Source organism: Dromiciops gliroides, chromosome 1 (genome assembly GCF_019393635.1).
Source record: "Dromiciops gliroides isolate mDroGli1 chromosome 1, mDroGli1.pri, whole genome shotgun sequence".
Classification (NCBI taxonomy): domain Eukaryota; kingdom Metazoa; phylum Chordata; class Mammalia; order Microbiotheria; family Microbiotheriidae; genus Dromiciops; species Dromiciops gliroides.
Window position 1 is genome coordinate 718,357,873 of NC_057861.1, and position 27,205 is coordinate 718,385,077.

The window sequence follows — 27,205 nt, forward strand, 5'->3', positions numbered from 1 at the left end:
TGAAGAATCTTTTTGGTATTTTTTGGCTTGGTTGTTTTTTCAGTTTGGTTTGGTTTTGGTGTATGTGTTTATTTGTTTTTCTCTAGACTTAGGATTTCAGCACAGTAGATAATTGTCAATAATTTGGATCAATTTGTAAACTACTTCTATTAATGCAGATCAGCAGCTCATCTGCAATTTAAAGTTTCAGAGAGCTGTCCCAGGCACAGAGGGATTAAGTGACTGACTCAGGGTCACACAGCTAGTTTGTGTTACAGGCAGGTCTTGGAGTCCCAGGCCAGTCCCTTTATGTAGTACACCATACTTCTTCTCTTCCTGATCACTTACAGGAACATGCATATGGGGCTAGAAGAGACCTTAAGCATTATCTAGCAATCTCCTCATTTTACAAATAAGGAAACTGATGCCCAGAAAGGTTCAATGTCTTGCTCAATGTTATTGTAATCAGTAGCAGAGCTGAGACTTGAGCTGAAACCTTCAGGTTCTATGACTCCAACTTCAGCCCTCTTTTGAATGCCCCATGGTGCTTCCATTTAAAATTATAAGACTGAAAAGAAATTTATAGACCCAGATCTCGGCTTTTTTTTTTAAAGCAATCGGGTTTAAGTAATTTACCCAGAGTCACACAATTAGTAAGTGTCTGAGGGTAGATTTGAAGGCAGGTCCTCTACTCACTGCATCACATGGCTGTTCCTCCCATCTATGCTTTATGAGATTATAATCAGAGCCATTGACAAAGTTTTGGTTTTATGTATTCATCTCCAATTTGACTCCTTTAACCTATTAATTCGCACCCCTAGCTTCCCAAATCTCTAAGTTTAAAATATAATCTATTTATGTTTTTCCTTCAATCCAACATCCAAGCCAGACTCCTTCTTCTTACAAAATATTTCACAATTAAGTCCTTCCTTTCTATCTACAGAGCCATCATTGTGAATGTCTGCTAAATCTCTCACTCTCCAACCTCTCAGTTACTCTACACACAACAGGAAGAATTGTTCTCAGGCATCATGTCACTTTCCTTCCTCACAGCTTCCAAATACCTCCTCCATCACTGCAAATTATGGGCTTTACGTTCTTGTACCAATTTTCCCCTTTTTACCTAAATGCTTTTATTTTCTGCTGCATCCTACTTCACCTACACACTCAGGCATTCATCCTTGTAGTCTCATTATATAACCTCTTCCCATCACTGAACCATATGATAGTGTCTCCATCCACAGGACCCATCATCCCTCAATAATAAGCACTACTCGGGGGCAGCTAGGGGGCGCTGCAGTGGATAGAGCACCGGCCCTGGAGTCAGGAGTACCTGAGTTCAAATCCGGCCTCAGACACTTAATACTTTACTAGTTGTGTGACCCTGGGCAAGTCACTTAACCCCAATTGCCTCACTAAAAAAAAATTAATAATAATAATAAGCACTACTCAAGAGAGACCTGCTCCATTGGCTCTCCTACGCACAACACCCTTGGTCAGGTCACACTAACAAAAATTTTAGAAAACACTAATAATTCAAGCAATATTTAAGTATAAGCATTGTCCTAAATGATTATATATACGCTTTTGTTTTTCGACTCTAGGCATATCAATAAATAAGATGAATAAATACCTGATAAGTTCTCTATCTTCAACCTGGAATTCAAAGTCCTCAACTACCTTGTTCCAATCTATCCTCCTGACCTTACATTAGACTAATTCCTGTCCCTAAACATACTGCCATCATGATCATAACACCACTGCTACAACCACTAGCATTTTACATACATACACATATATGTCTATTTAAATTATGTCTGTATATAGACATATGTGTGTATATACATATTCACATATATGTACATAAACATATTTGCATAGCACTTTGAAAGACTTTCAATACATCACTTCATTTAAATCTCACAAATACCTTTTGAGGTAGATACTATAGGGGTGCCTAGATGGCCGAATGGATAAAGTGCTGGCCTTAGAATCAGGAAAATCTGAGTTCAAATTCAGTCTCACACAATAGTTTTGTGGTCTTGGGCATCTCCCTTAATTTCTCCCAGCCTAATTTTCTTGATCTGTAAAATGTACCTGTAATCTGTAATAATAGCAACTACCTTTTGTGTTGTTGTAAGAATAAATGAGTCAATGACATGTGATTTGCCCTTTAAACTAGTTTCCTCATCTGTATAATGGCAAAATAAATGTATACCATCAATTTAACAAAGTAGCAAGGAAAGTACTTCGCTTAGAAGGGATATGTGTGTATATGTGCATGTACACACACATATATACACATATGTATACACACATATACATACATACACATACACACATATCAGCTAGGTAGAAGAGTAGATAGAGTGCCAAACCTGAAGTCAGGAAGACGTGAATTCAAATCCAGCCCCCCCCCCCCCACACACACACGGTAACACAGTGGATAGAGTGCCAGGTCTATAGTAAGTAAGGAACACTCCTCTTCCGGAATTCAAATCTGGCCTTAGACATTAGCTGTGTGACCTTGGGCAAGTCACTTAAACCTGTTTGCCTCAGATTTCTCATCTGTAATATAAGCTGAAGAAGGAATTGACAAATCATTCCAGTATCTTTGCCAAGAAAACTCTAAATGGGATCATGAAGAATTGGACATGACTGAAATGACTGAACAACAACATATTTATATATGAGCTATGCCTACTCCTACCACTACCACCGCTACTACTACCAACACTGCTGCTATTGCTGCTGCTGCTGCTGTTGCTACTACCACCACCACCACCACCACCACCACCACCACCACCACCACCACCCACCACTACTTTTTTTTATTATTTCACCTAGTTATTTCATTTAGTTTCTTTCCTTAGCGAGTTTAGTACACAGACCTCCCTAGATCAACGGAGCTGGGACTCCTGCCTATCTTGGGTAGATTTCCTGAGACTCTCTATTCACCTACCAGCTCTGGACCACCTATAGCTTAAGTTCCAATTCTCAATCTTTCCCTTCCTGTTTCTAGAGGCTACAGCCCTTTATTTTGAAGCAAAGCAAAACAAAACAAAACCCTAAGACTTTCCTCCTGCTGGGTTTAACTTTGTATTTTTATTTAAAAACAAACAAACCCTAAAAGCAATCTACAAAACATCATCAGACACTATGGGACACCATAGGGAGTCCAGGAAGGCTTCTAAACATGTAGATCAAGGCACTTAGATCTAGGCAAAACCCTGTAAATGTGAATTTAAGACAATATGTCACAAATTTGTTTCCTGATATATAAATTCAGTCACAGTGAAATTCTGCATTTGGGGTCATTGTATAATGATGGATGCCAGCATGTGTGTGGGGGGTTCAATTTCCATTTATATATCTCCTACATTCTCCAGGATATGTCCACTAAAATCCTACTCTGAAACTTCTTTGTGGTATATTAGTGACCCTGGGAACACAAGCATTGAGTGAAGACCTGGTAATGAAACTGTCTGTTTTCTGAGGACCCACATAGCCAAGTTTGGAGAGGTTCACGTTGGCCTCAAGGTGATGCATTTTTGGCTACAGCAGCCCTTGAAGACCTGGCATGTAATAGGTGCTGAACAAATGTTTATTGATCGAATGATTAACTGACGAATCCCCCTAAGTCATAGAAGGTCTACAATTATGCATCCACAAAGTAACTACCCACACTCATGAGGTTCTATGTCCATGAAGTATTGAAATGAGTTCCCTCCTCCAAGAGGATGAGAAACTCCATTATTCCTTCTTTCTCCTTTGTTACTTTCCATAGAGCATTGTGGGCTCTTGATAAATGCTATTGGCTCTCTGCCATCCTGCAGTAGCTCTCCAGGTCAGTTTGAATAGAAGAGAAAAACAAACAAATGCCTTCTGATCTTGTCTTAAGTGATACACAGGAGAATGTCATGCAGGCTATGGATCAGTTTAGTGGGGAGCAATTAGGGAAACTTGCTCTACTTTAAATTACCTTAGGCATTGTTCCTTCCTGGCCACTCTGTCTGCTAATGCATTGACCACCACTTGCCTAGTGCCCAATCATCACATAGCCATATCACAGCCTGGGGGGAATTAGTATGCTGTTGGGATATGCTTCTGTCATTCTTTCACTGATGAACTCAGAGATGCTGCAACACAGTCTGCAGTGTGATTATGCCTGCAACTTTTGCCTTTGGAACCAAAACATGGACCACATTGGTGTACCCGACCAACATCTGTGTACCTTCTTACTAACAACTTTCAACTTCATAGAAGAAGCCTGGGAGGAGGCTTCAATGATTTACTATATGATAATAGGATATTGATTAATAGGAGAGATTTCAGAGGTCATCTAGAGCAACCTCCGCATTTTAAATATGAGGAAATTGATAGAGAGGTTGGGAGTAGAAAAAGCTTGCTAGGTAGAACAAAAGATACAGAACTGGAGTCAGGAAGACCTAACTGTGTAAGCTTGGGCAAGTCACTTAACCTCTATTTGCCTTAGTTTCCACATCTATAAAATGTGGATGATAATAATAGCACCTACCTTCCAGGGTAGTAAAGATCAAATGAGATAGCATTTGTATTTACCACAGTACCTACCATATAGCAGATGCTTAATAAATGTGTTTCCTTCTTTTTTCTTTCCTTCCTACTTTCCTTTTTTTCTTTCCTTCCTTTCTCCTTTTTTCTTCTCCCCTACCTCCCTTCCCTCTTTCTCTTCCTTCCTTTCTTCTTTCCTCCCTTCCTTCCTTTTTTCTTTCCTGCCTTCCTACCTTGCTTTCCCCCCTTCTTTCTTTCTTTCCTTCCTTTTTCCAGAATCACACAGCAGAAAAATATTTTCTGGAGTCAGAGGACTTGATTTAAAATGCTGCATCTGATTTGTGCTACTTGTGTGACCTTGGGCAAGTTACTTAAATTTTCTGGGCTTTAGTTTCATTATCATGAAAATGAGGGGGTTAGATTACATCGTTTCTAAGTTCCCTTTCAGTTCTAGATCAACACCCCTATGAATATGGATAAATAAGTAACAGAGTTGAGTCTCAAACTCAATTCCTCCAAATCTAATATTTTCCACCACTCCCTCATATGGTCTTTCTAGACATGTGGAAATAAATGTTATTATGGATTGAAAAGTTTAATTGAATTCTGTAGATGAACATAGAAATATATAATCAGTTACCTGCATATTTACCTATATTTTGTAGTTGGATATGATATAGACAAAAGTTCCAAGATGACTGAATTCTCTTTCCTTCTTTCATCCCATTGTTTTGATGTCATGCAAATATAACCTATTATCAGGGGATTATTAATTTTTTTCTTCCTCTGATCAAATGAAAACTCTATCGAATCAATTTTTTTTCAGTTAGAAGAAATGTCACAAAATATATTCAACATAGTTGCCTCATTCAAACATCATTCTTCCACGTGACAAGTAATCTTATTACTATTATTTGTATAAGAAAGTTGTGTTTATGCAGACAAACTGAAATGGAAAGATGCGTAATTATCTGCTGAAGTAAATCAATTTTGGAAAGTCATGGTGGATGATTCAAAAGTCAGCCCTCTTCTTTTCCTAAAAGATGGATATCTGAGCTTGCTTACTTTACTCTGCCTGTGTATGATGGCTGATATGACAGCAAAATAATACCCTTCCCAAAACACAGTTGTACTTTTTCAGCAAATTGATGACTTTTCCCCTTTACTAAAACAGAATTCAAGTTTTAAAAGAACGCTTTACTTATTGAGGGGTATAGGTAGGTGGATGGGTAGAAAAATCTACCTTCAAAATAAACACTTATTTAGTACTTAATGCATATAAGCCCTGAAATCGGCACTAGGAAAACAAAGATAAAAAAATACATAGGTTCTGCCTTCAAGGAACTTGCAACCTGACTGGGATGCTTTATGAAACATTTGGCGGACAGCTGGGAATATAGAACTGGAAGTCTTGGGAGAGGTTGGAGCTGGAGCTGGAGATTTATGGCGGTATTTCTGTAGAGAGGATAACTGAAGTTATGGGGGGGGTCAATTAAGAAGACATGGAAGAGAAATAAGAGAAGAGTGCCAAGGACAGAACCATAGGAGAAAACTTTACTTTTAAGGAATGGAAGGAGAAAGCAAAGAAAGCAGAAAATGAGTAGTTATAAGTAGGAGGACTATGAAAGTACAATGTCATTGAAGGGGAGGGGGGAGAGAGAGAGACAGAGAGAGAGACAGAGAGAAAGAGACAGAGAGAGACAGAAGAGAGAGAGACACACAGAGGAGAGAGACAGAGAGACAGAGACAGGAGAGAGACAGGAGAGAGACAGAGAGAGACAGAGATAGAGACAGAGGAGAGAGACACAGAGACAGAGAGAGACAACAGAGAGAGATGACAGAGACACAGAGAGACAGAGAGAGTATTAAGAAACAAAGGGTTAATGGTGTTTAATGTTGAGCAACTGGGAAGTAAGAGGAAGAGTGCAAAAAGCATTGGGGTTGGTGATAAGTAAACCATTATCAATTTTTACAAACCACACATCTTTGAGTTGGCATGAGATCTGAAAGAACTTCCAGCTTAGCCTGTACTCAAGCAGGAATGCTCTCTACATTAAACCCAACAAGTGATTGTTCATCTATTATTTTCTTGAAAAACTCCCATGAAGGGAAAACAACTATGTCCCAAGGTAGTCCATTTCACCTTTGGCTATATCTCAGCTAGCAGGAAGATAGCCTGAATCAAGCCTAAATCAACTTGTCTGCCTCTCACTTTTCTAGACAAAGGAAAAATGAGCCTAACCCACTTTCTTTCTTTGTGTATGTATGTGTGTGAATACTTATTTTTTAATAATAATAAACATTTTTATTTAAAGTTTTTAATTTCAAATTTTATCCCTCTTTCCCACATCCCCCCTCTTCCTGAGATGGTAAACAATCAGATATAGGTTATACATGTGCAATTATGTAAAACATTACCATATTAGTCTTTTTGTAGAAGAAAACTTGAATAAGAGAAAAAAGTGAAAGAAAGTGAAAAATAGCGTGCTTCAGACTGTTTTCAATCAATATCAGTTCTTTTTTTGGAGGTGGATAGTATGCTTCATCATTAGTCCTTTGCTAACCCACTTTCTACATGATACTTTATAAATAGTCGAAGATAGCTGTCATCTTCCCCCTCCCCCAACCAAGGCTTCTGTTCTCAAGACTAAATACCCCCAGCGGCAGTTAGGTGGCACAGTGGATAAAGCACCAGCCCTGGATTCAGGAGGACCTGAGTTCAAATCCAGCCTCAGACACTTGGCACTTACTAGCTGTGTGACCCTGGGCAAGTCACTTAACCCTCATTGCCCTGCAAAAAACAAAAAACAAACAAACAAAAAGACTAAATACCCCCAATTATTTCAATCAACCCTTATTTGGTATGGCCTTGATGCCACTGACCTGGTCACCCTTCTCTGGATGCTCTTCATCTTGTCAACTTCCTTCCTAACTAAACATAATACTCCAGATATTGTGCGGATCCAATTCAGACCAACAAGGAGGAAACATTGAGATAGAAATGAGTGCCTTTGGGGGGACATAGGTGAGTGGGGGAAAAAAAGGAATCAAGGGAGCAGATGCTAGTCTTGACTAGGAAGCAAGATACTACCAGTTGTGATTAAAGAGAATGAAGGAAATAAAAGTGGAGAAAAAAGTGAGACTTAGAGAAATAGAAGTGGGGAAGTTTGAGGAAGCTCGTATCGCACGGTATCAATCATCTCAGGACAAATGAAAAAAGGTCATAGTTGACAATAAGGGCAAGGAGTGTAAAGGGAAGTTTTAAGGAGAGAGGGGAAGGTTGGGAATAGCAACTGAGGGGAATGTGACAAGACAAGAAGAGAGGTATAGACTAAATTCTGTAAAGCAAAGAGACCCCTTTTGAGGTTAAATGACAGAGATTTAGAATGAACCCAGTCAGCATGGTTTTGTGATTTCCTCTAGCAGGATTTGGCCACTCAAAGCTATAGGAACAGAGAAAGACTGACAGTAGGAGTTACCCAGTAATGGAAAGTTGGCAGTTAGCAGGTTGGGAATAGAAGAAAACCAAACAGATGAAGGCTTCTGAGCCAATTGATGAAAACTGGACCACAGGCTAAATGAAAACTATATAAAATAGTGGGTGCACCAAAATACATTCCTTTGCAATTTTGCTCAGTCTCCTGAAAGCCCCCAGACCTCTAAAGCACAGGCAACTCACTAACATGGCAGCAACACATATCAGCCAGCAGAGGACCTCCCAGCTGAGGTTGGGAGGGAGACGGCGGAGGCAATTTTCTCAGCATCCCAAAGTCAGGAGGGGTGGAAAATGCACACAGACCCAAGCTGGCCTATTCAGAAGGCTCATTCGTTTCAGTGCTGAAGTGAACAGCTTGCCATTTCACCAAGCCAGAAATAGCTCCTAGCACACCTGTGGTTTTTAAAGTGGAAAGGTGAGGAGGGGATTGCAGTGAGGGAAAAACAAAAGAGAGGCAGAATTCTAAACCTAAATCCACAGCCTATAATCCATGAACTCAAAAGACTTGGATGGCACAAGAGCATCTCTCATCAACAAAGACAGACTGTTTATGGAAAAATGAACCCCCTTCTCCCTGGGCCAGAGACTTTAATTATAATATGTACTCTTATGTTTAAACCAGAGAGGCAGGTAGCTGGGTGATGGGGACAAGAGCATTTGGAAAATCCAGTGGGAATAATTTCATGTTCCAAAGTCATGTTGTGCTGGAAAAAGAATATGTACTTGGAGTCAGGTGACCTGGGATCTGAGAATCACTGACTCTGAGAACCAAGGCAAGTTACTTCTGCAGTCCATTCTTCCTTTCCCTCCCCCGCCCCCCATTTATAAAAGAGGAGTTGGACTTGAAGACCTCCCAGGTGGCAGAGCAATACTTCTGTAGGGAATGTCAACTTTTGCAGTAATAACAATTCAGTAATGTCCATGTTATCACTGATATGCTAGTTGAGAAAAAAAAATAATCAAGTAAACATCAAAGCAACAAGAATCATCAATATGATGATATTATAACTAGTAAGAGTAGGCAACAATAAAGGCAAAACTGGGTTATCTATGGAAAACAGGCAGATTCCCCTTCCTTCCTTTTACCTATCGGTAGATATAGATAACTCAGTTTCAAAGAATAACACTGTTAAGCCTGATTTTAATCTCCTGGGCAGGTTTTGTGATAGAACATTTCCCTGAGCAAGTCAGGAGGTAGTGACAAGGCTGATTTGTCCATAACAAATACTCTGGAGTATTTCTTTGTAAGGTTGGGAACCTCTGACCAACTAAATTGACTTAAAGAGGCAGGCCAACCTCAATGTTGAGAGTTCTCCATAGGCTATTTTACTCTGCTTGTGTAGTTCATTTCCAAAGTCACTAAAGGGAGAATAAATTCATTCGATTTTAGCTACTTCCTTGAGATTCAGGAGAAAGATCTTTTCAGCTTGACACTCTAGGCTATATCTGTTGAAAAAGAAATGGAATAAATTTTGACCAATTATTTCGATAGTCTCAAAGCACCTCTATATGAAAGTAATAATAACAACTGACATTTCTGTAGTGTTTTATGGTTGGAAGATCTCTATACGTGCATTCTGTCATTCAAGTCTGTGTATTAGGGATTACAGGTGTTATTTTCCTTTTTTACAAATGAAAGAAGTTGAGATACAGAGGGATTAAGTCATTTGCCCTTGGTCGCATAGCTCAAGGATCAGAAGTCAGAGACAGAATTTGAACCCAGATCATCCTCATTCTATCTCTAGTATTTCATCTCTATCTACTAAGTTCTTGTCTCTCTCTCCAACAGGGAGAAATTAAAACAACAATACATACAAGTCTGAGCTCTTCTCCACTGACTGTAGTTGTGAAAACCAATCTTAAATAGATATAAATTTGCTACTGGCATCTCAGAGGGTTAGTTTATAACCTTCAGGCTTGTGCTTTTCCAATCAATCAACTGGGGAAACTTTTATTTTTCAATCAATCAAATAAAGTATCGCCTCACAAAGAGCAAGAAGGAACAAAGATAAGACACTAAGTCTTTCATGAAAAAACATTTACTCAAATTATTCTTGAATACTGTCAGGCATTTTCTATCCTTGAAGAATGGCATATTATTAAAAAATTTCCAATAAAAATGGGCTAATTTGAATTATACCTCATTGGTTCATGGAAAAGCAAAGCAGTCTCTGTAGGCTTTCATTAAATAAGCATTTTATTTTTTGCCCCTTTCCTCGATTTCTTATCTATGTTATATATAGAAAACCGGCCCTGACATCAGGAAGAAGAGACTTCGAATCCTGCCCCTAACCCATCCTAGCTATGTGACTATGGGCAACTTCTCACTGCTTGAAGTAAATGTAAGCTGATATCACTTTGACTATAATAAATACCCAAATGAATACAAAGGGCCTAGGAAGGAAGCCACTATGTGCATTCAGAGAAAGAACTGATAAGTAGAAGTATGTAGAGAATGATTTTTACATACATACATTATATATACACATACACACATTTGTGTCTTATGGTAGTAATCTCTAAGGTGGGGGGAGGGAAGAAAAAAAGGAATTTACATGTAAACCTTTTTATATATTTTAAAGGAATAGCAAGTTGTATACAACAGATTTGCACTTTCATGTGCAATCATCTTTTTTTTTTCCTATTCTACTCTGTTATGGAAATGCTTATTTTATTTCTTAAGTTCAGAATTTTTTTTAAAGGCTGATATCTTACAAATGGGTTACAGACTTGCTTTGGTGGTGAGAGTTCAAGCACTGAATTAAATCACAGGTCCTTAAAAAAAATATGTTTGGGGGGGTGCAGCTAGGTAGTGTAGTGGATAGAGCACCGGCCCTGGATTCAGGAGGACCTGAGTTCAAATCTGACCTCAGACACTTAACACTTACTAGCTGTGTGACCCTGGGCAAGTCACTTAACCCCAATTGCCTCACCAAAAAATAAAATACATGTGGGTGTTTGACCCACATCTACATATACATACATACATACATACACACAGAACACTAACTTCTTGAGAATAGTTTCATTTTTTGCCTTTGTATCTTCAGTGTCTTGCATGGTATCTGGAGCCAGAGATAGGAAAAGGATAAGGAAAAGAACTTGTGACTTTACTGGAGTAAGGAATTTCTGGATGTGGACATGGTCCCTAGAATAATGAAACTCAGAATCTACTACTCTGCAATTTATAATTTAGTACAAGATCTCTTCATAAAATGTCTATGAACCCATGCGCATTTCGATTTCGTCTAATTGGCTTACTTTGTTATCCTATGTATTTTATATATTTCAGGGGCAGCCAGATGGTACAGTGGATAAAGCACTGGCCCTGGAGTCAGGAGGACCTGAGTTCAAATCTTACCTGAGACACTTACTAACTGTGTGACCCTGTACAAATCACAACCCGAATTGCCTTGAAATATCCAGTGGTCTTAATGTATATCTTGCCACTGGACCCAAGTGGCTCTGGAGGAAAGAATGAAGTTGGTGACCTTGCATAGCCCTCCCTCACTTAAACCCAATTCACTACAAGTCATGACATCACCTCTTCAAAAAGGACAAACAAAAACAACATTTTATGTATTTCAAAGCAATAGGTTTTACCATAAACTATGAAACCATATTTGCTATAAAACCATAGGTTTTTACCAGACTGCCAAAGTGGTCCAAGGCACAAACAAGTTTAAGAACACATGGTTTAGAGAGCTTCCTAAAGTACTGAACAGGTGAATGACTGGCCAAAGTTCATACAGCCAGCATGTATCAGATGTAGGATGTAATCCAGGGCTTCCTGGCTCAGAGGCCAGCTCTCTATTAACCCTGCCATTCTGCCTCTTGGTATACAGACCATATACTTAATGAATGCTATTTGATAATATATGTATATGTATAAAAATTTATTCAATGTGCATGATATATATGAATAATTTTACAATTCCTAAAATAATTCACAGATCCAGGTAAAAATAAACACATATTTTTCCTCCTACTTGAGTATAAGCTTCATGAGGCAAAGTGTCTCATTTCTTTTTGTATCTCCCTCATCACCCAACACAGTGTCCTGATCTCAGTAGTTACTTAATAAGTAGTTTTTTTTTAATTTAGGGTTGTTTATATATCAAGTTTAGCAAGCAGAAAATGGACTGGAAGTGATAGAATTTTAGAATTTGTCATCATAGAAACTTTCCTGGAATGGTTGAGGAAATGCCTTTGGTCACATTTCACAAGACCAAGATGTTTCAGTATGAAAAGGCCTGAAAAAACCACCAGTTATTGAGAGTGGTCATGATTATGAGAAACCCAAAAGATGCATGAAAAACCTACAGAGCAACCCCTTCTTTAGAACTACTAGTACTACTTTAAACAAGCTAATATTTGTCAGCCCACTATTAAATCAGTGTTATAAATGAGCATGATTACCAAGCCCCAACACTTATAGGTACCCTGGGTCTTCCTTCACCCAAGGCTGATATAATCCAAGTAAACTCCCAATTAGCAATTAAGTCCCACAATTCAGTGATAATTGAGCTGAATTATCAAACCTAAAGATTAGTCATCATTAGACAACGTATTTTAGGAGGGGGAAAAATGTTGGCTGGAATGAGATATTCTAGGTTAAAATGTCAACACTGATACTTATTACTATGTGAACCTGTCAGTATCACTTCATTTCTCTGGACCTTATTTTCCATATCTCCAAAATGAGGAGGTTGAAATAGCTTATTTATAAGATTTCTACTAGCTGTAAATCCTGTGAGCCTTTGATGTTACTTTGTAGGGAGTAAGCAAATCGAAAGCCCCATGCATCTAGGTTTGGCAATCTGATCAGTGACTAGGATAAAAGTGTATCCCATGTTTATCAAATTTTTATGATGGCATGAAGCTGAACAGGGTGGCTAATATGTTGGAAGATAAAGTCAAGATCCAGAGATTTTTCTCATCTAGAACAGTAAGATTATATCAAGAAGAAATAAATGTAAAATTTTCACTTGAGTATGAAAACATCAAATAGTTTTGTAATGGTTTGATCGAGATATGGCAAGACAGTACTGCATATAAAAAAGATCTGTGGGTTTTAGTGGACTACAAGCTTGAAAAAAGTTAGTAAGTATGAAATGTATCATGAAGGCAAACAAATAATTATCTTATTGTCTAGGATAGAAGTAGATCATATACCCTTCATAACTAAGTGTAGGTGATGAATTCTTTTTTTAAAATAAAAGTATTTTATTATTTTTTCCAGTTACATGTAGAGATAGTTTTCAACATTTGTTTATATAAGATTTCCAATTTCAAATTTTTCTCCTTCCCTTCCCTCCCTTCTCCCCTCCCCTAGACAGCAGGTAATCTGATATAGGTTTTATATATATACAATAATATTAAACATATTTCTGCATTAGTCATGTTATAAAAGAAGAATCAGAGCAAAAAGGAAAAATCTCAAAAAAGAAAAACAACAGCACAAAAAACAAAAGAAATAGTATGGTCTAATCAGCATCCATATTCCACAGTTCCTTTTTTTTTTTTCTTCTGGATTTAGAGAGTCCCTTCCACCACAAGTCCCCTGGAACTTCCTTGTACTGTTGGATTAGTGAGAAGAATCTAGTCTATCACAGTTGATCAACACATAATGTTGATGATACTGTGTATAATGTTCTTCTGGTTCTGCTCATCTCACCCAGCATCAGTTCATGCAAGTCCTTCCAGGTTTCTCTGAACTCTTCCTGCTCATTGTTTCTTACAGCACAATAGAATTCCATTACATTCATATACCACAACTTGTTCAGCCATTCCCCAATTGGTGGGCATCCCCCTCAGTTTCCAATTCCTTGCCACCACAAAAAGAGCAGCTATAAATATTTTTGTACATGTGGGTCCTTTCCCCCTTTTCATGATCTCTTTGGGGAAAAGACCCAAAAGTGGTATTGCTGGGTCAAAGGGTAGGCACAGCTTTATAGCCCTTTGGGCATAATTCCAAATTGCTCTCCAGAATGGTTGGGTCAGTTCACAGCTCCACCAACAATGCATTAGTGTTCCCATTTTACACAGCTTCTCCAACATTTATTATTTTCCTCTTTTGTCATATTAGCCAATCTGATAGGTGTCAGATGGTACCTCAGAGTTGTTTTAATTTGCATCTCTCTAATCAATAGTGATTTAGAGCATTTTTTCATATGGCAATAGATAGCTTTGATTTCTTCATCAGAAAACTGCCTGTTCATATCCTTTGACCATTTCTCAATTGGGGAATGACTTGGATTCTTATAAATTTGATTTAGTTCCCTATATATTTTAGAAATGAGGCCTTTATCAGAAGTACTGGCCATAAAAATTGCTTCCCAGCTTTCTGCCTCCCTATTAATTTTGGATACATTGCTTCTGTTTGTACAAAACCTTTTTAATTTAATGTAATCAAAATCATCCATTTTGCATTTCATAATATTCTATATCTCTTGTTTGGTCATAAACTGTTTTCCTTTCCAAAGATCTGAAAGGTAGACTATTCCTTCCTCTCCTAATTTACCTATGGGTTAGATGTACCAAATCTGAAGTTCTACTAAAAAGCAGCAGTCATTAAAACTATCTGGTACTGGCTAAGGAATAGAGTGGAGGATCAGTGGAATAGGCTAGGCACAGGAGACACAGTAGTAAATGACATTAATAATGTATCATTTGATAAACTCAAAGACTCTAGCTTCTGGGATAGGAATTCAGTATTTGACAAAAACTGCTGGGAAAATTGGAAGATAGTATGGCAGAAATTAGGCATAGACCAATATCTTATACCTTATACTAAAATAAGGTCAAAATGGGTACATGATTTAGACATAAGAGGTGATGAATTCTTAACCAAACAAGGGATATAGACAATTAGAAAAGTTTAAACTGATAATTTGATGATGTGAAATTGAAATGTTTCTGAAAAAAAATTAATGCATTTAGGAGGAGAAGGAAAAGAAAATCAGCTTGGAAAAATCATTGTATTAAATATTTCTGAAAAGGATTTCTTGTTCAAGACAACATAGAAAAATGTGACCAAAAGACATTCTACAGTAAAAAAAAAAAGTAATTAAAAGATATGAACAAATGATTCTCAAAAAAATTATAGACTATTAGTCTCATATTAAAGAATGTTCTAAATCACCAATAATAAGAAAAAAACATGTTAAAACAACCCTGAGCTTTCCCTTCGCACTAAAAAAGTTGAAAAAGTTAACAAAAGAAGTAAATAGTTAATATTGGAGTGGTTGTGAAAAGACAGACAAACCAATGCATTGTTGGTGGAACTGTGAATTGGTACAACCATTAGGGAAAACAATTAGGAATTACACAAATAAAGTGACTAAAATGTCCATATTCTTTAATCTAGGAATTTCTTTGCTATATCTGAAAGAGGCCAGTCACAAAAGAAAAGATACTATAAGCACCAGATTATTTTTAGCAGACCTTTTGTGGTAGCAAAGAGCTTAAAAGAGTAGATGTGGTGGAGGGGATAACTAAATAAATGATTGTACATGAATGCAGTGAAATATTACTGTACTGTTAGAAATGATGAACATAATAAAGAGAAACATGTTTGTCACCTTGTTACCCCCATACTCAATAAACTCCAGTGACCCCTTATCACCTCTGGATCAAATATAAAATCCTCTTTTTGACATTCAGAGTCTGTTATAACCTGGCCCCATATTCATTCTCATTCTCTCTCTCTCTCTCTCTCTCTCTCTCTCTCTCTCTCTCTCTCTCTCTCTCTCTCTCTCACTCACACACACACACACACACACACACACACACACACACACACACATTTCTTTGATTGAGTGATACCATCCCCCTTGCTTTTCCATATCTAAGATGTTCCATCTCTTAGCTCTAGGCGTTTTCTTTGACAGTCCCCTATGCCTGGAATGCTATCCCTCCCAATCATCCAGGCTTTCTTCAACTCTTAGCTAATATCTCTCAACTTTTAGAAGGCTTTCCCAAACTCTCAATTCTAGTGACTTTCCTCTCTTACTTATTTACCATTTATACTATATAAAACTTATTTGTATGTATTTGTTTGTTGTCTCCTCTATTATATTGTGAGTTCCTTGAAGGCAGGGACTGTCTTTTGCTTCTTTGTGTATCCTCAGTGTTTAACATAGTATTTGGCACATAACGGGTACTTATTAACTGACTGTCTGACATAAAAATTTATGAACTAATGCAAAATAATGTACACCGAGCCAGAAAATATTATACACAGTATTATAAATACTATAAATGGAAAGAACAAAAGCCACAAAGCAATTAGAATGGAATGTTAAATAATTATAAAGAATAAGCTTGGCACCAAGGAAGAGATAGGAGGAAAGACCTCCTCTTGCTTCGTCAAGGTAAGAAGTCACATGTATGTAACATTGTACATATTGTCAGATGCATTTTTTTTGTTTTGTTTTATTTTGTTTTAGTGAGGCAATTGGGGTTAAGTGACTTGCCCAGGGTCACACAGCTAGTAAGTGTTAAGTGTCTGAGATCACATTTGAATTCAGGTCCTCCTGAATCCAAGGCTGGTGCTTTATCCACTGTGCCACCTAGCTGCCCCGATGCTTTTCAAAGTGTATTTTCACTTAAAATTCTTGGTTGAGGGGGCAGCTAAGTGGTGCAGTAGATAAAGCACTGGCCCTAGATTCAAGAGGATCTGAGTTCAAATCTGGCCTCAGACACTTGACACTTACCAGCTGTGTGACCCTGGGCAAGTCACTTAACCCTCATTGCCCCCCTCACCCTCTCCCCCCCAAAAAAAAGTCTATTTAAAAATTCTTGGTTGAAGGGGCAGCTAGGTGGCGTAGTGGATAGAGCAGCGGCCCTGGATTCAGGAGGACCTGAGTTCAAATCCGGTCTCAGACACTTGACACTTACTAGCTATGTGACTGTGGGCAAGTCACTTAACCTTCATTGCCCCACCAAAAAAAAAAAGAGATTACACTTTGTTCATAGGCAATAGGTATCTACTGAATATTCTTTTAATTCATAAAGCAAGCAATAGTCCTTTAGGAAGATTATTCGGGAAGGAATGGAAAGGATGCATTAGAGAGGGGATAGATTGGAGGCAAGAATTAGATGAATATTACAAGAGTCTAGACTAAGAGATATGTAAATCTGCACTAGAAAGGCTTCAGCAGGAGTGGAAGAGACAGGGGAGATATTAGAAATGTTGAAGTGGTGAAAATTGACAGGCCTTGATAATGACTGGTTGTGGCAAACCCTTGTTGCTTCTTAGGAACTGATGTAGCACAAGACTTTTCTAAACAAGTCTTGGTCCAGGGTTTTCCAAGACAGATTAAATGGAAATCCACATGTTTGAAACTTGATATTGATATTATTTTTGGATCAATGCTGATGATTTGATTTGGAACAGGAGCAGCTGCACATAAAAATTCTTCAGGGTGAGAAGAATTTGTCATGCTCTGCTTTGGAAAGCACAAAATTTGGACAGTTTATGTTTGGAAACATTCATGATACTACACAAAACCTTTACCAAATAAGAGCAATCATAAGATATTAAAGCTAGCTTCTAATGAAAAGTCTATTGAAGAAGAACTTGGCACTTTAGAAATAAATTAGAGGGAAGAGTAAGAAAATATCTCTTTGATCAAGCTTGTATCCTTATGTATGCATAAAAAAATATGTTATTTTCCATGCATTTTTCCACCAGTCTATTTTCCTAGACATTTCCAATTAATTTCTTATGTTCTTCTGAGACTTGGTCAACATACTTTCCCCTAAAGCTTATTTCTTTCAATCCTGTACCACAGAGGGAAAGCTAAGAAATGCCGTAAGCTGAAATAATGAAGCAATAATTCTAGGCAACACTACTTGGAACTTTCAGACAGGTTACTTCAATACCAAAGAGTTCATGAATCACTGCATACAAGGAGAATCACACTTACCATAAAAAGTCAACTGTCCTCTGGCCACATTTTTTCCTCTTGAATTTTCAGCTACACATTCATATAAACCAGCATCTTCCTGCTGGAAATTTGGAATTTCAAGAATTCCATTAGATTTGTGTCTTCTGGCTTTCCTGGCTATTGGCTTTCCATCAGCTCTTCGCCAGATAATAGTTGGAACTGGACTAATAATAAAAAGAAAAATGGGGTAAATCATATTGGAGAGGATCATGCTTTTTACTTGAACTTTTGCAAAAAACAAAAAAGCAACCCAAACCCTCCCATTCAAAGTTATTTTCTTGTGTAGGTCATTAATTAATTAATTAATTGGGGGGGGGGGCACAAGGAGGGTTAAGTGACTTGCCCAGGGTCATACAGCTAATAAGTGTCAAGTGTCTGAGGCTGAATTTGAACTCAGGTCCTCCTGAATCCAGGGTCAGTGCTTTATCCACTGTGCCACCTAGCTGCCCCTGTGCCACCTAGCTGCCCCATAGGTCATTAATTTATAACACAGGCTCAGAAGGAACATTTTTTTCTCTGGAATAGAAATGAATGCTAGAATTCTGGTTAGTTCTCAAATATGTATCATATCTAATTGAAATTTTTCTGTAATCATAATAGTTAATTCGAGTGAGTGGGGCATGTGACTTTAAAACAGAAGAAAAGAAATTAACTAAATCATAATGGTTCAAATGGCAGTTTGATTCACATGTGTAAGGATTCTTGCAAAGTAACTTACAAGCCAAGCTATATTAACCCAGCACATGTTTTCTTCCTTTCTGTGTTGCTTCTGTATTAAGAGTATAATAAACTGATAGCAAATGAAGATGCTTTTGTCAAGAAGGCCCTAAGTAGACCCCTCTGTGATGAACTTATGGGAGAAGATATACAAGAGTCATGAAGGATGGGTAGGGGTGGATGGATTGCAATCTTCATTATTGAGAGAGTATCCAAATTGATGAGATCACAGATTTATTTGATCTTCTCAAAAATTCCCCTTGGAAATCTTGTGCAAAACTACTGCAATTAAGGGTAGAATCAGATGCTGGGGCTTTCATGTGGTGTTCAAACATTTGTCTGCTCTCACGTAGCTGCTTCCCACAGCATACATTCTAATCTGCAAACATGGAAATTAACCAAGTCTGAAAACTCACAGGACATTGCATCAACCAATGATATCATAACTGTAGCCCTAGAACAGTGGGTTCAATTATTTACTTTTGGCAATGTACTTATCATATTAAACAGGAATTCTGACAACTCTCCTGCAGAATTTGAGATCATGCTTCAAAAAGAAAAACAATCAAGTTGACCATGCTTTTAGTCTAGAGATTTATGTTCACTAGACACAACCTTGAATAATCAGGACAACAGAGAAGGCTTCACCAAAGCTCATTCAGTACATCTTTATATCTTTGATGACAGACATGCTCAATATGGCCTTTGAAAATTACTTTAGCTTTGGCATCTTTCTGAGATGCTTTGAAGTGGTTGATGATGATGGTGGTTGTGGTGGTGGTGATGATGGGTAGCAGCTGGTTATTCAAATGTGAATATTTCTCTGTAGATTCCCTAAGCCCAATTTTTGTCTTTTTAACATACCAGTACTGCCATTCGGTCAGCAAAAATTCAGTTGAATTAAGAGTCTCCTTTGAAATCCAAACAAAAATATCTTTGCCATATCATTGCTTTAGAGGAATTGTCTGAGGTATTCTACAGAGGCTTTGCTTGCAGACTGGAGCTAACCAGGTCCCCTATTTAGCTACTTGTATTGGGCTAGTCTCCCTTAGCAGGCCAGATTTTATTACTTGAGACCAAAGACCACTGAAAGATCTTTTTTTTTTTTTTTTTGGCAGGGCAATGGGGCTTAAGTGACTTGCCCAAGGTCACACAGCTAGTAAGTGTCAAGTGTCTGAGGCCGGATTTGAACTCAGGAACTCCTGAATCCAGGGCCGGTGCTTTATCCACTGTGCCACCTAGCCACCCCAAAAGATCCTTTACACTAAACTGGTTTGTGTCACCTTTGCCCATGCCAGAGCACAGTATTGACAATACCAATGTCTCAGTTGCCTCATCTGGCTTTCAGTTTTAAAATTCTATGACACTCTGACTAATCTCTAAAGAATGCAGGGAGGTCTTGGGTACATTATATTACTTCACAGGCACAGTGAAAAATATAGCATGCTAACAAAACATGATTCAGGATGATGGAAATGACACTTCAATATTTCAGTAAGAACTATGGGGAAAGAGGTTGATAATTAAAAACCACAGAGGAGTCTCAAGTCCTTAATTTAGTTGATAGTTAAAACCACCCCACCCAAACTTTTTATTGACAGTATGCAGAAAAATTCTTATTTTAATTTCATTGTCCTTTATAGGATAAGATATTTTAAAACAGATCGTAACTATAGTCTTTTGAACAGTAAGATGGCCCAAAGGAAGGTAGGTAGAAGGAAAAGAAGTACAGAGTACAATAAACCCACAAAGAGTCTTAGCATCATAGATTCAGAGTTTTAAGGGATATGAGAAGTAATTTGATTCCCATTTTATAAATGTACAAACTGAAATCTGAAGAGTTCAAATGATTTGCCCAATGTGACACAGGTAGCAAGTAGCAGAGACAAGATCTGATCCTGGCTCCTATTATTCCAAACCCAAGGCTTTATACATTGCATTATAAAATTTTGTTAAGTTCACAAACCAGGTTAGAAAGTATGGTGTCATCTACTTCCCTTCTTTGGGGGATGGAACAAATAGAATATTTCATGTATTCTCAGACTGGGCTTATATGTTTGTTAGTTTTACTGAACCAATTTGCCCCCTCTATTTATTTTTTATATAAGGGATGGCCATCATGGTGGGGAATGGAGAGATATATCAGGAAATAAGATATTATAAAAACAAAGGACATTGGTTTTTAAAAGATAGAATGGCATCTCTCAGAGAATACTCTAATTTTCTCTTGCCTATAGATGGAGTAATACTGTGTTCCTCTGCCCAAACTGTAGGAGGAAACTAGATAATTACCTAGAGACTAGGTAAGTCAAAACCAGTTTAAAGATATGCATGATGTATCTGTCCTCTGTGCACCAGGCCAGAAGCAAAAGTCTGTATTTTCCCAAACAGTTGACTTAAATGTACCTCAAATGAAGAGCACTGTTTTCATGTCATACCCATTTAGACAGTGTGACACATTATAAGCTGTAATAAGTGAATGAAATACACTTTCAGAATAGCCCATTCTTCTCTTCTTTCTGGTCACATCAATTGTGACAGCTTAATCTTTCTAGGGCTATTACAGTGCTTCTTGGGGAGAGAGTAAAACCAAAGATGCATATTCACAGAATTAAAAAAACAACACCACCCAGAAATGCTTTCTTAGTTCCTGAGTCTCCTTTAAAAAGTCACTTCAAACTCTAAACCTACCAAAGCTTTAAAAACAACAATATTCTCCCCCAAAATATGATAAAAGACATCAAAACTTACTTTCCCAAAGCAAAGCATTCCAACTTCACAGTTGCTCCTTTTGCAGTTGGGACTGTCTCTGGAAACTGCACTTCTATTTTTGGTTCATATTCACCCATCACCCCTGGGAACAAATAATAGATGATAAATCTTGGGCTTTATATTGTTGAAAAGAAAACATTTGTGTTTGTTGTCAGGTTCTCTTCATCATTATGAATACAATTAATAAATACATTTTAAATAGGTCTAGACTCTAAGAGCCATTACCCAGCTGTTGGTAGAACATTGGAGCTCTATATCATCTTCCTAAGATTCCTATTTTCATGACTCTATAAATTAGGAGCTTGCAAAAAAAAAAAAAAGAAAAAAAATACTAGTAAAATGATAGCCAAACAGAGGTGCCACCTTTTAGGAAATGTAATGCAAAATAATTAATGTCACTTTTTATAAGAACTTGGAAATATTTAAAGGTTCTTTGTATTTTCTGCCACTCCTTATGAAAGCTAAATCAAAACTGACTTCAAATATTTATAAAATTATCTATTCATCACTAGATTGTCACAAGATGATTATTTATTTCATCTCAGCAGTTCTTTAAGAATATTTACTCAGTAATAGGTGTAGTATGATATTCATTGGTGGTAGGAGGACCCTCAATTACAAAGTTTCAGAAACCTGATTTTCTAAAATATTGGTGACTACTAGACTAACCTCGAATGTCTGTCAATACACTGCATCTCAAGCAATTTAGTAAAGATTAGTTTCAGTCAAACATAAATTCAGAATTTTATACATATATCCCTTGACAATTTAGTATTTAGTTTTGCAGTTCATTATTCATCATTTTTTTCTGTATCCTAGAAAATAACTTCTTTTATTGTCTCAGCAAGATAATCTAAGGAACTGCATCAATAACTACTGATTCAATTCAATTAAATCCTAAAAACATTTATTAATTGCCTACTGTGCATAGTACTCCTCTTCCTTCAATCTTTTAAATAATTTGTTAACATTATTGGAAAAAGGGGCAGCTAGGTGGAGTGGTGGATCAAGCACTGGCCTTGGATTCAGGAGGACCTGAATTCAAAACCGACCTCAGACACTTGACACTTGCTAGCTGTATGACCCTGGGCAAGTCACTTAACCCCAATTGCCTCGTCAAAAAACAAAACAAAAGAAAACTCAAAAAACCAAAAACAAAACCCAAAACAAAAAATCATTGTTGGAACCAGGGGAGCTTCAGCACCATGGCCAGTGGCTGCGGTAAAATAAAGTGCAATGGATTCATTTTACAGGTGGGCCACATTGCTTTGTTGAATGAGGTATTCCAAGATATGTTTAAAGAAGAGATCTTATGAGACCTGGGAGATATGACAAAGTTGGCCTACTTTGGGGCTTATTTGGCACTGTGGGGGTATTTAAAGAAAAATGAGATATGGGTAAACAACTGTCTCATGGGAATTGTCCCCCCGGCATTGTATTTTCCAAGAAACTTCTCTCTTGTGGGTGTGGTTTTTGTGTCTTTGTCAGATTTATGGTAGATAGGGTAGGTCATGGAGTGTTTGTATATCTATGCATCTCTGCCTTGTGTGACTTGAGGCAACACTTGGAAAGATTCAGGGTTTGTTAAGGGCAGAGGCGATGAAGCAGAAGCCTTCTGGAGACAAATGTGGTATGGCATTAGCTCTGAGATACTATCCCATCACCCAGAGGGTATGTATTGAGAAACTAGATTTAACGATGTACAGGGCTAATTTTAATGTTAATTCTTCTCATTCTAATCTTCCTATTATTCTTATACTTTAAATAAATCATGAATTTGTGGAAAGGATACTAGGAAGAGTCAGTAGAATTGAGGTTTGAGTTTTGGCTATTTCACTTTTTTACTTAGACAATATTAGGCAAGTAATTTAGTTTTCTGGGACTCAGGTTTCCTCATCTGTAAAAGAGGGGTATACATTGTGCCTCATGGGGTGGCATTGAAGTTTACATGGGATAACCAATATAAAGTGCTTTATAACCATAAAATGCTACTACATGTTAGCTATTGTTAGTATTAAACATATCCTCTTATTTCCACACTTATTTGTACATTTTGGGTTATGACTACTAATATTTACAATTTAATTTTACCCATTTCCCCCCATTTCCAAGCTCATTTCCCTTGAAACTAAGCACACAAAGGCATAATGGTTCATGATAGCATATAAACTTTGCTACAAAGGTTAGAGAGAAACATTTCCTCTTCTATAATGAAATGTACCTCTACTTCCCTTGGCTTAAGAAATAGCTGATTATCCAGATTACTTCCAGCATTAAGCTCAAAAATCAGAAATGTTCAGGCCAAATATGCTATTAAAGAGAAACGACAACCATTTGGAAATGCTGAAGAACTGAATCACCTTTACAATGTTTGGAAGGAAGAAGTTCAAATAGATCTCTAAAAACTTACATATAATTTGTTCATCCTATAAATTGGAAGACATTCTTTTTTTTTCTTTTCTTAACTTTTTTTTTTTTGGCTGTGCAATGAGGGTTAAGTGACTTGCCCAGGGTCACACAACCAGTAAGTGCCAATTGTCTAAGGCCAGATATGAACTCAGGTCCTCCTGAATCCAGGGCCAGTGCTTTATCCACTGTGCCACCTAGCTGCCCCTGGAAGACATAGTCTAATTAGGTTTGTTAGTTATATGTTCAAAAGCTCAAATTCAGTGTTCAGTATCGACAGACACAAGGATGGTGGAAGGGATAGATGTCTATTTTCCCCCTGTAGATTAAATCCAGATCCAGTTATCCACTATGTATATGGATATATTATAATATATTATATTCATATATAATATAATGTATCCATGTAGATGTGAGCACATGTATATACATACACATGAGCATATACACATACCTATATGTGTATATAGGTATGTGTATGTGTGTATGTGTATATAAAATGCTAATACACATGCATTATATATACACATATACACATACACACATACATATATACACACACATATATATACTCATGTGTATGTATATATAATGTATGTGTGTATATATGCACACATATGCATTATATATACACATACATGCATACACACAAATATGTGTGTGTATATATATATATATACACATAAAATATGTGTGTGTATATATATATATATACACATAAAATAAATAAACTGAGCCATCTCTTTGCCCCCTTTCAATCCCAGAATATTGCTTGCATCCTCTGGGAAAAAAAACAACAACAAAAAACAACGTTCCATTAAGGCAGACGTGGGCTAAATCCACATTTTAAATGTATCATTTAAAGTGTGTACATGATTTTCTCATATCTTTGTCATCTTTCCATATGAATAAGACTGGGAAACCAGCTAGAAAATTGTTACACCCTTTTTCATGAGGGGTATGTTTACATATTTAGAAAATACTGTTAATTAAAAAAAAGAATTGCCCTCTGACTAAAGAGTCTTCATCACCTCCATGCAGGAAATTAGAATAGATAGAATTTCCAGGCATCATTTACTGGAAGGAGATGAGATAATGAGGTAATAATACTGAGCAAAAGGATGATTTCAAAGCATAAATGATTCTCACCTGCCTCCATCCAACTTTCTTTTTACATAAACACTACAGTAATTGTGTGCATTTTTATTTATTTCAGTCATGAAAAGTCAGAGTGAGAAATATACTGCCATGAATGACCAAGGGAGTCATGTGACCCCTTAACCAACTGAACAGTCCTTTGGAAAGCAAGGTTGCTTGACATATCATATACATGCAGCAACTCTTGCAATACCCATTAACTTAAGTGCATCCTTTTCTCCCCCTACTGTATAATTTTGAAATATCCCCAGTATTTCAAGTATGAGTTTGTGACTTAAGACCATCTTCTTTACTAAATGGAGTGCTGTAGGTTGATCGTATGGTCACAGAAAGATTTTGAGTTTGTTGTACACTGATTTATATGTATAGTTATAAGATTATGAGTGACACAAATATCAGCAGTGACAGAATTTAGCAGGCCTTATTGTTGTAGATACAGCACATAAATGACATGGTTATTAGTGAGGAAATGGCATGTGGTTATCACTGCTGTTTTAAGGATTCTTATTTTAAATAAGACTGGGCTTTTTTTGCATTAGTCATAAAATAGCATGGAGTGATTTTTTTTCAGATAAATTATGAGCAGTTTCTGTGAACACCTGTGAACTGTTAAGTTTAATTTTGTTACATCTGGTACTGACTAGGTTTTATTCCACTGTTATCATCGAGGTTTTTTTTTTTTCTCTTCAACTCTTTTCTCTCTTATTTTTTTTGGCACCAAACAGAAAGAGATGTAATATTTTTAAGAAATAAAAGCCTCAAAACTGGAGTGCATTTTTCAAGTCATCTCTCTGACCACCTGTACACTTTTGAACTTAATTGGTCTACAGCTGTTATTGGTGATTTACAGAATCATCAGGCTACTGAATGAGGCCATTGATGGAATTACTCCAAAAGTCATTTCACACCTTTTTTCTTTTTCTTTAAACATTTTATAAGGCTAGAGAGATCCAAAATTGTAGTCTGTGTCTAGGTAGGCAGTGGAAGACTGAACAATTATCCAGTATAAAGAATCTGGAGAATTCAGAATAACAATTTTCTTTAACAGTGGGCATGCTTTTCTCCTGTGAAATTTGCCTAGATAATAAGATATCCATTTTGCTTATAGAGACATAACCATAACTAATGATTTATTAATAGACACACATTTAGTATAAATTATTAAGATAATCAGAGCCACAGTACATTTTTGAAAAAGTACTATCATTGTTTTTGTATTAAGAAAGTTAATATAACCCTGGCACTGAATTTTGCCACATCAGAAACATCAGAGATGAAAAACTTTTTGCCTTTAATGAGCAAAATTGTATAGGCAAGTCCCTCAGAATTTGCTGTCAGTGGGTTCTTTGAGGTACTAAGGATCTATGCTGAGGTAGTTGAGCCCACAGGACCTACTTAGCTCTGAGTTTTTTGACAACATTCACTTCTTCCTTTGTCTGCTACTCACAGTTTCCCTTGTTGCCAAAGGCACATGATTGGGCAAGATCTAATTTTATTGTACTACTTCTTTCCTTCTTATTGTTGACAAAGTCCAACATACTAGGAACAAACCCATTCGAAATGATATCAAAATTGTCCTTTGACAAGCCACTCCTGGTAAACTGAAGAGGAGAATTGAGATAATTGCATTTGGGGTTAGGACTGAAAAGTTTTTGTTTGAATTACTCCAGCACTTCCTTTAATTCTTTCCTTTATTTCTAGTGTGTTTATCTAATTCAAAGAGGCAAAAGAAGCTTGGAGTAAAATATTTATTCAACTCCATTTTGTATGTTTTATGGTGCTCACCAACTAATTTTACTTTTATTTTACATTTATTTTTCTGCATCAAACTTGCTGAATAAGGTAGGCTATGTAAGGATGTAGCTCAAGCCCCATAAATAATCTTTATTGTTGAGAAATCTGATAAAAATGGTGAATTATATTCCTTTTTCTAGCCACTCGATATATAAATCTCTAAATTGTAACTTTGGGACCTGTCTTTCATTTCTCCTCCTAGCACCTACCACAGTGCTTTTTACACAGTGAAGACTTAACATACGCTTATTAACTAACCCACCAAATGGCCATTCAAAGGTTTCTCTGGTCCCTCATGGGTTTGAACTTCATTTGACAGTGTTAGAGGTCTGTAGCTGACTGCCAAGTTTCTAAACCTGTCAAACTTTCAGAATATCTTCAGCCACAAAGACTCTAT

General features: G+C 37.0%; 1 protein-coding gene across 6 annotated transcripts in view; it reads right to left on the reverse strand.

The window, feature by feature from the left end:
- CNTN4 (contactin 4) overlaps positions 1-27,205 on the reverse strand; it is a 1,173,040-nt gene that overhangs the window by 180,266 nt on the left and 965,569 nt on the right. For all 6 annotated transcript variants that reach the window (XM_043978091.1, XM_043978085.1, XM_043978087.1 and 3 more), the window contains 2 exons: positions 21,430-21,532; positions 17,941-18,125 (listed from right to left, as the gene is read on the reverse strand). In XM_043978091.1, coding sequence (XP_043834026.1) covers positions 17,941-18,125; positions 21,430-21,532 — 288 coding nt within the window. The remainder of the gene's footprint in view (positions 1-17,940; positions 18,126-21,429; positions 21,533-27,205) is intronic.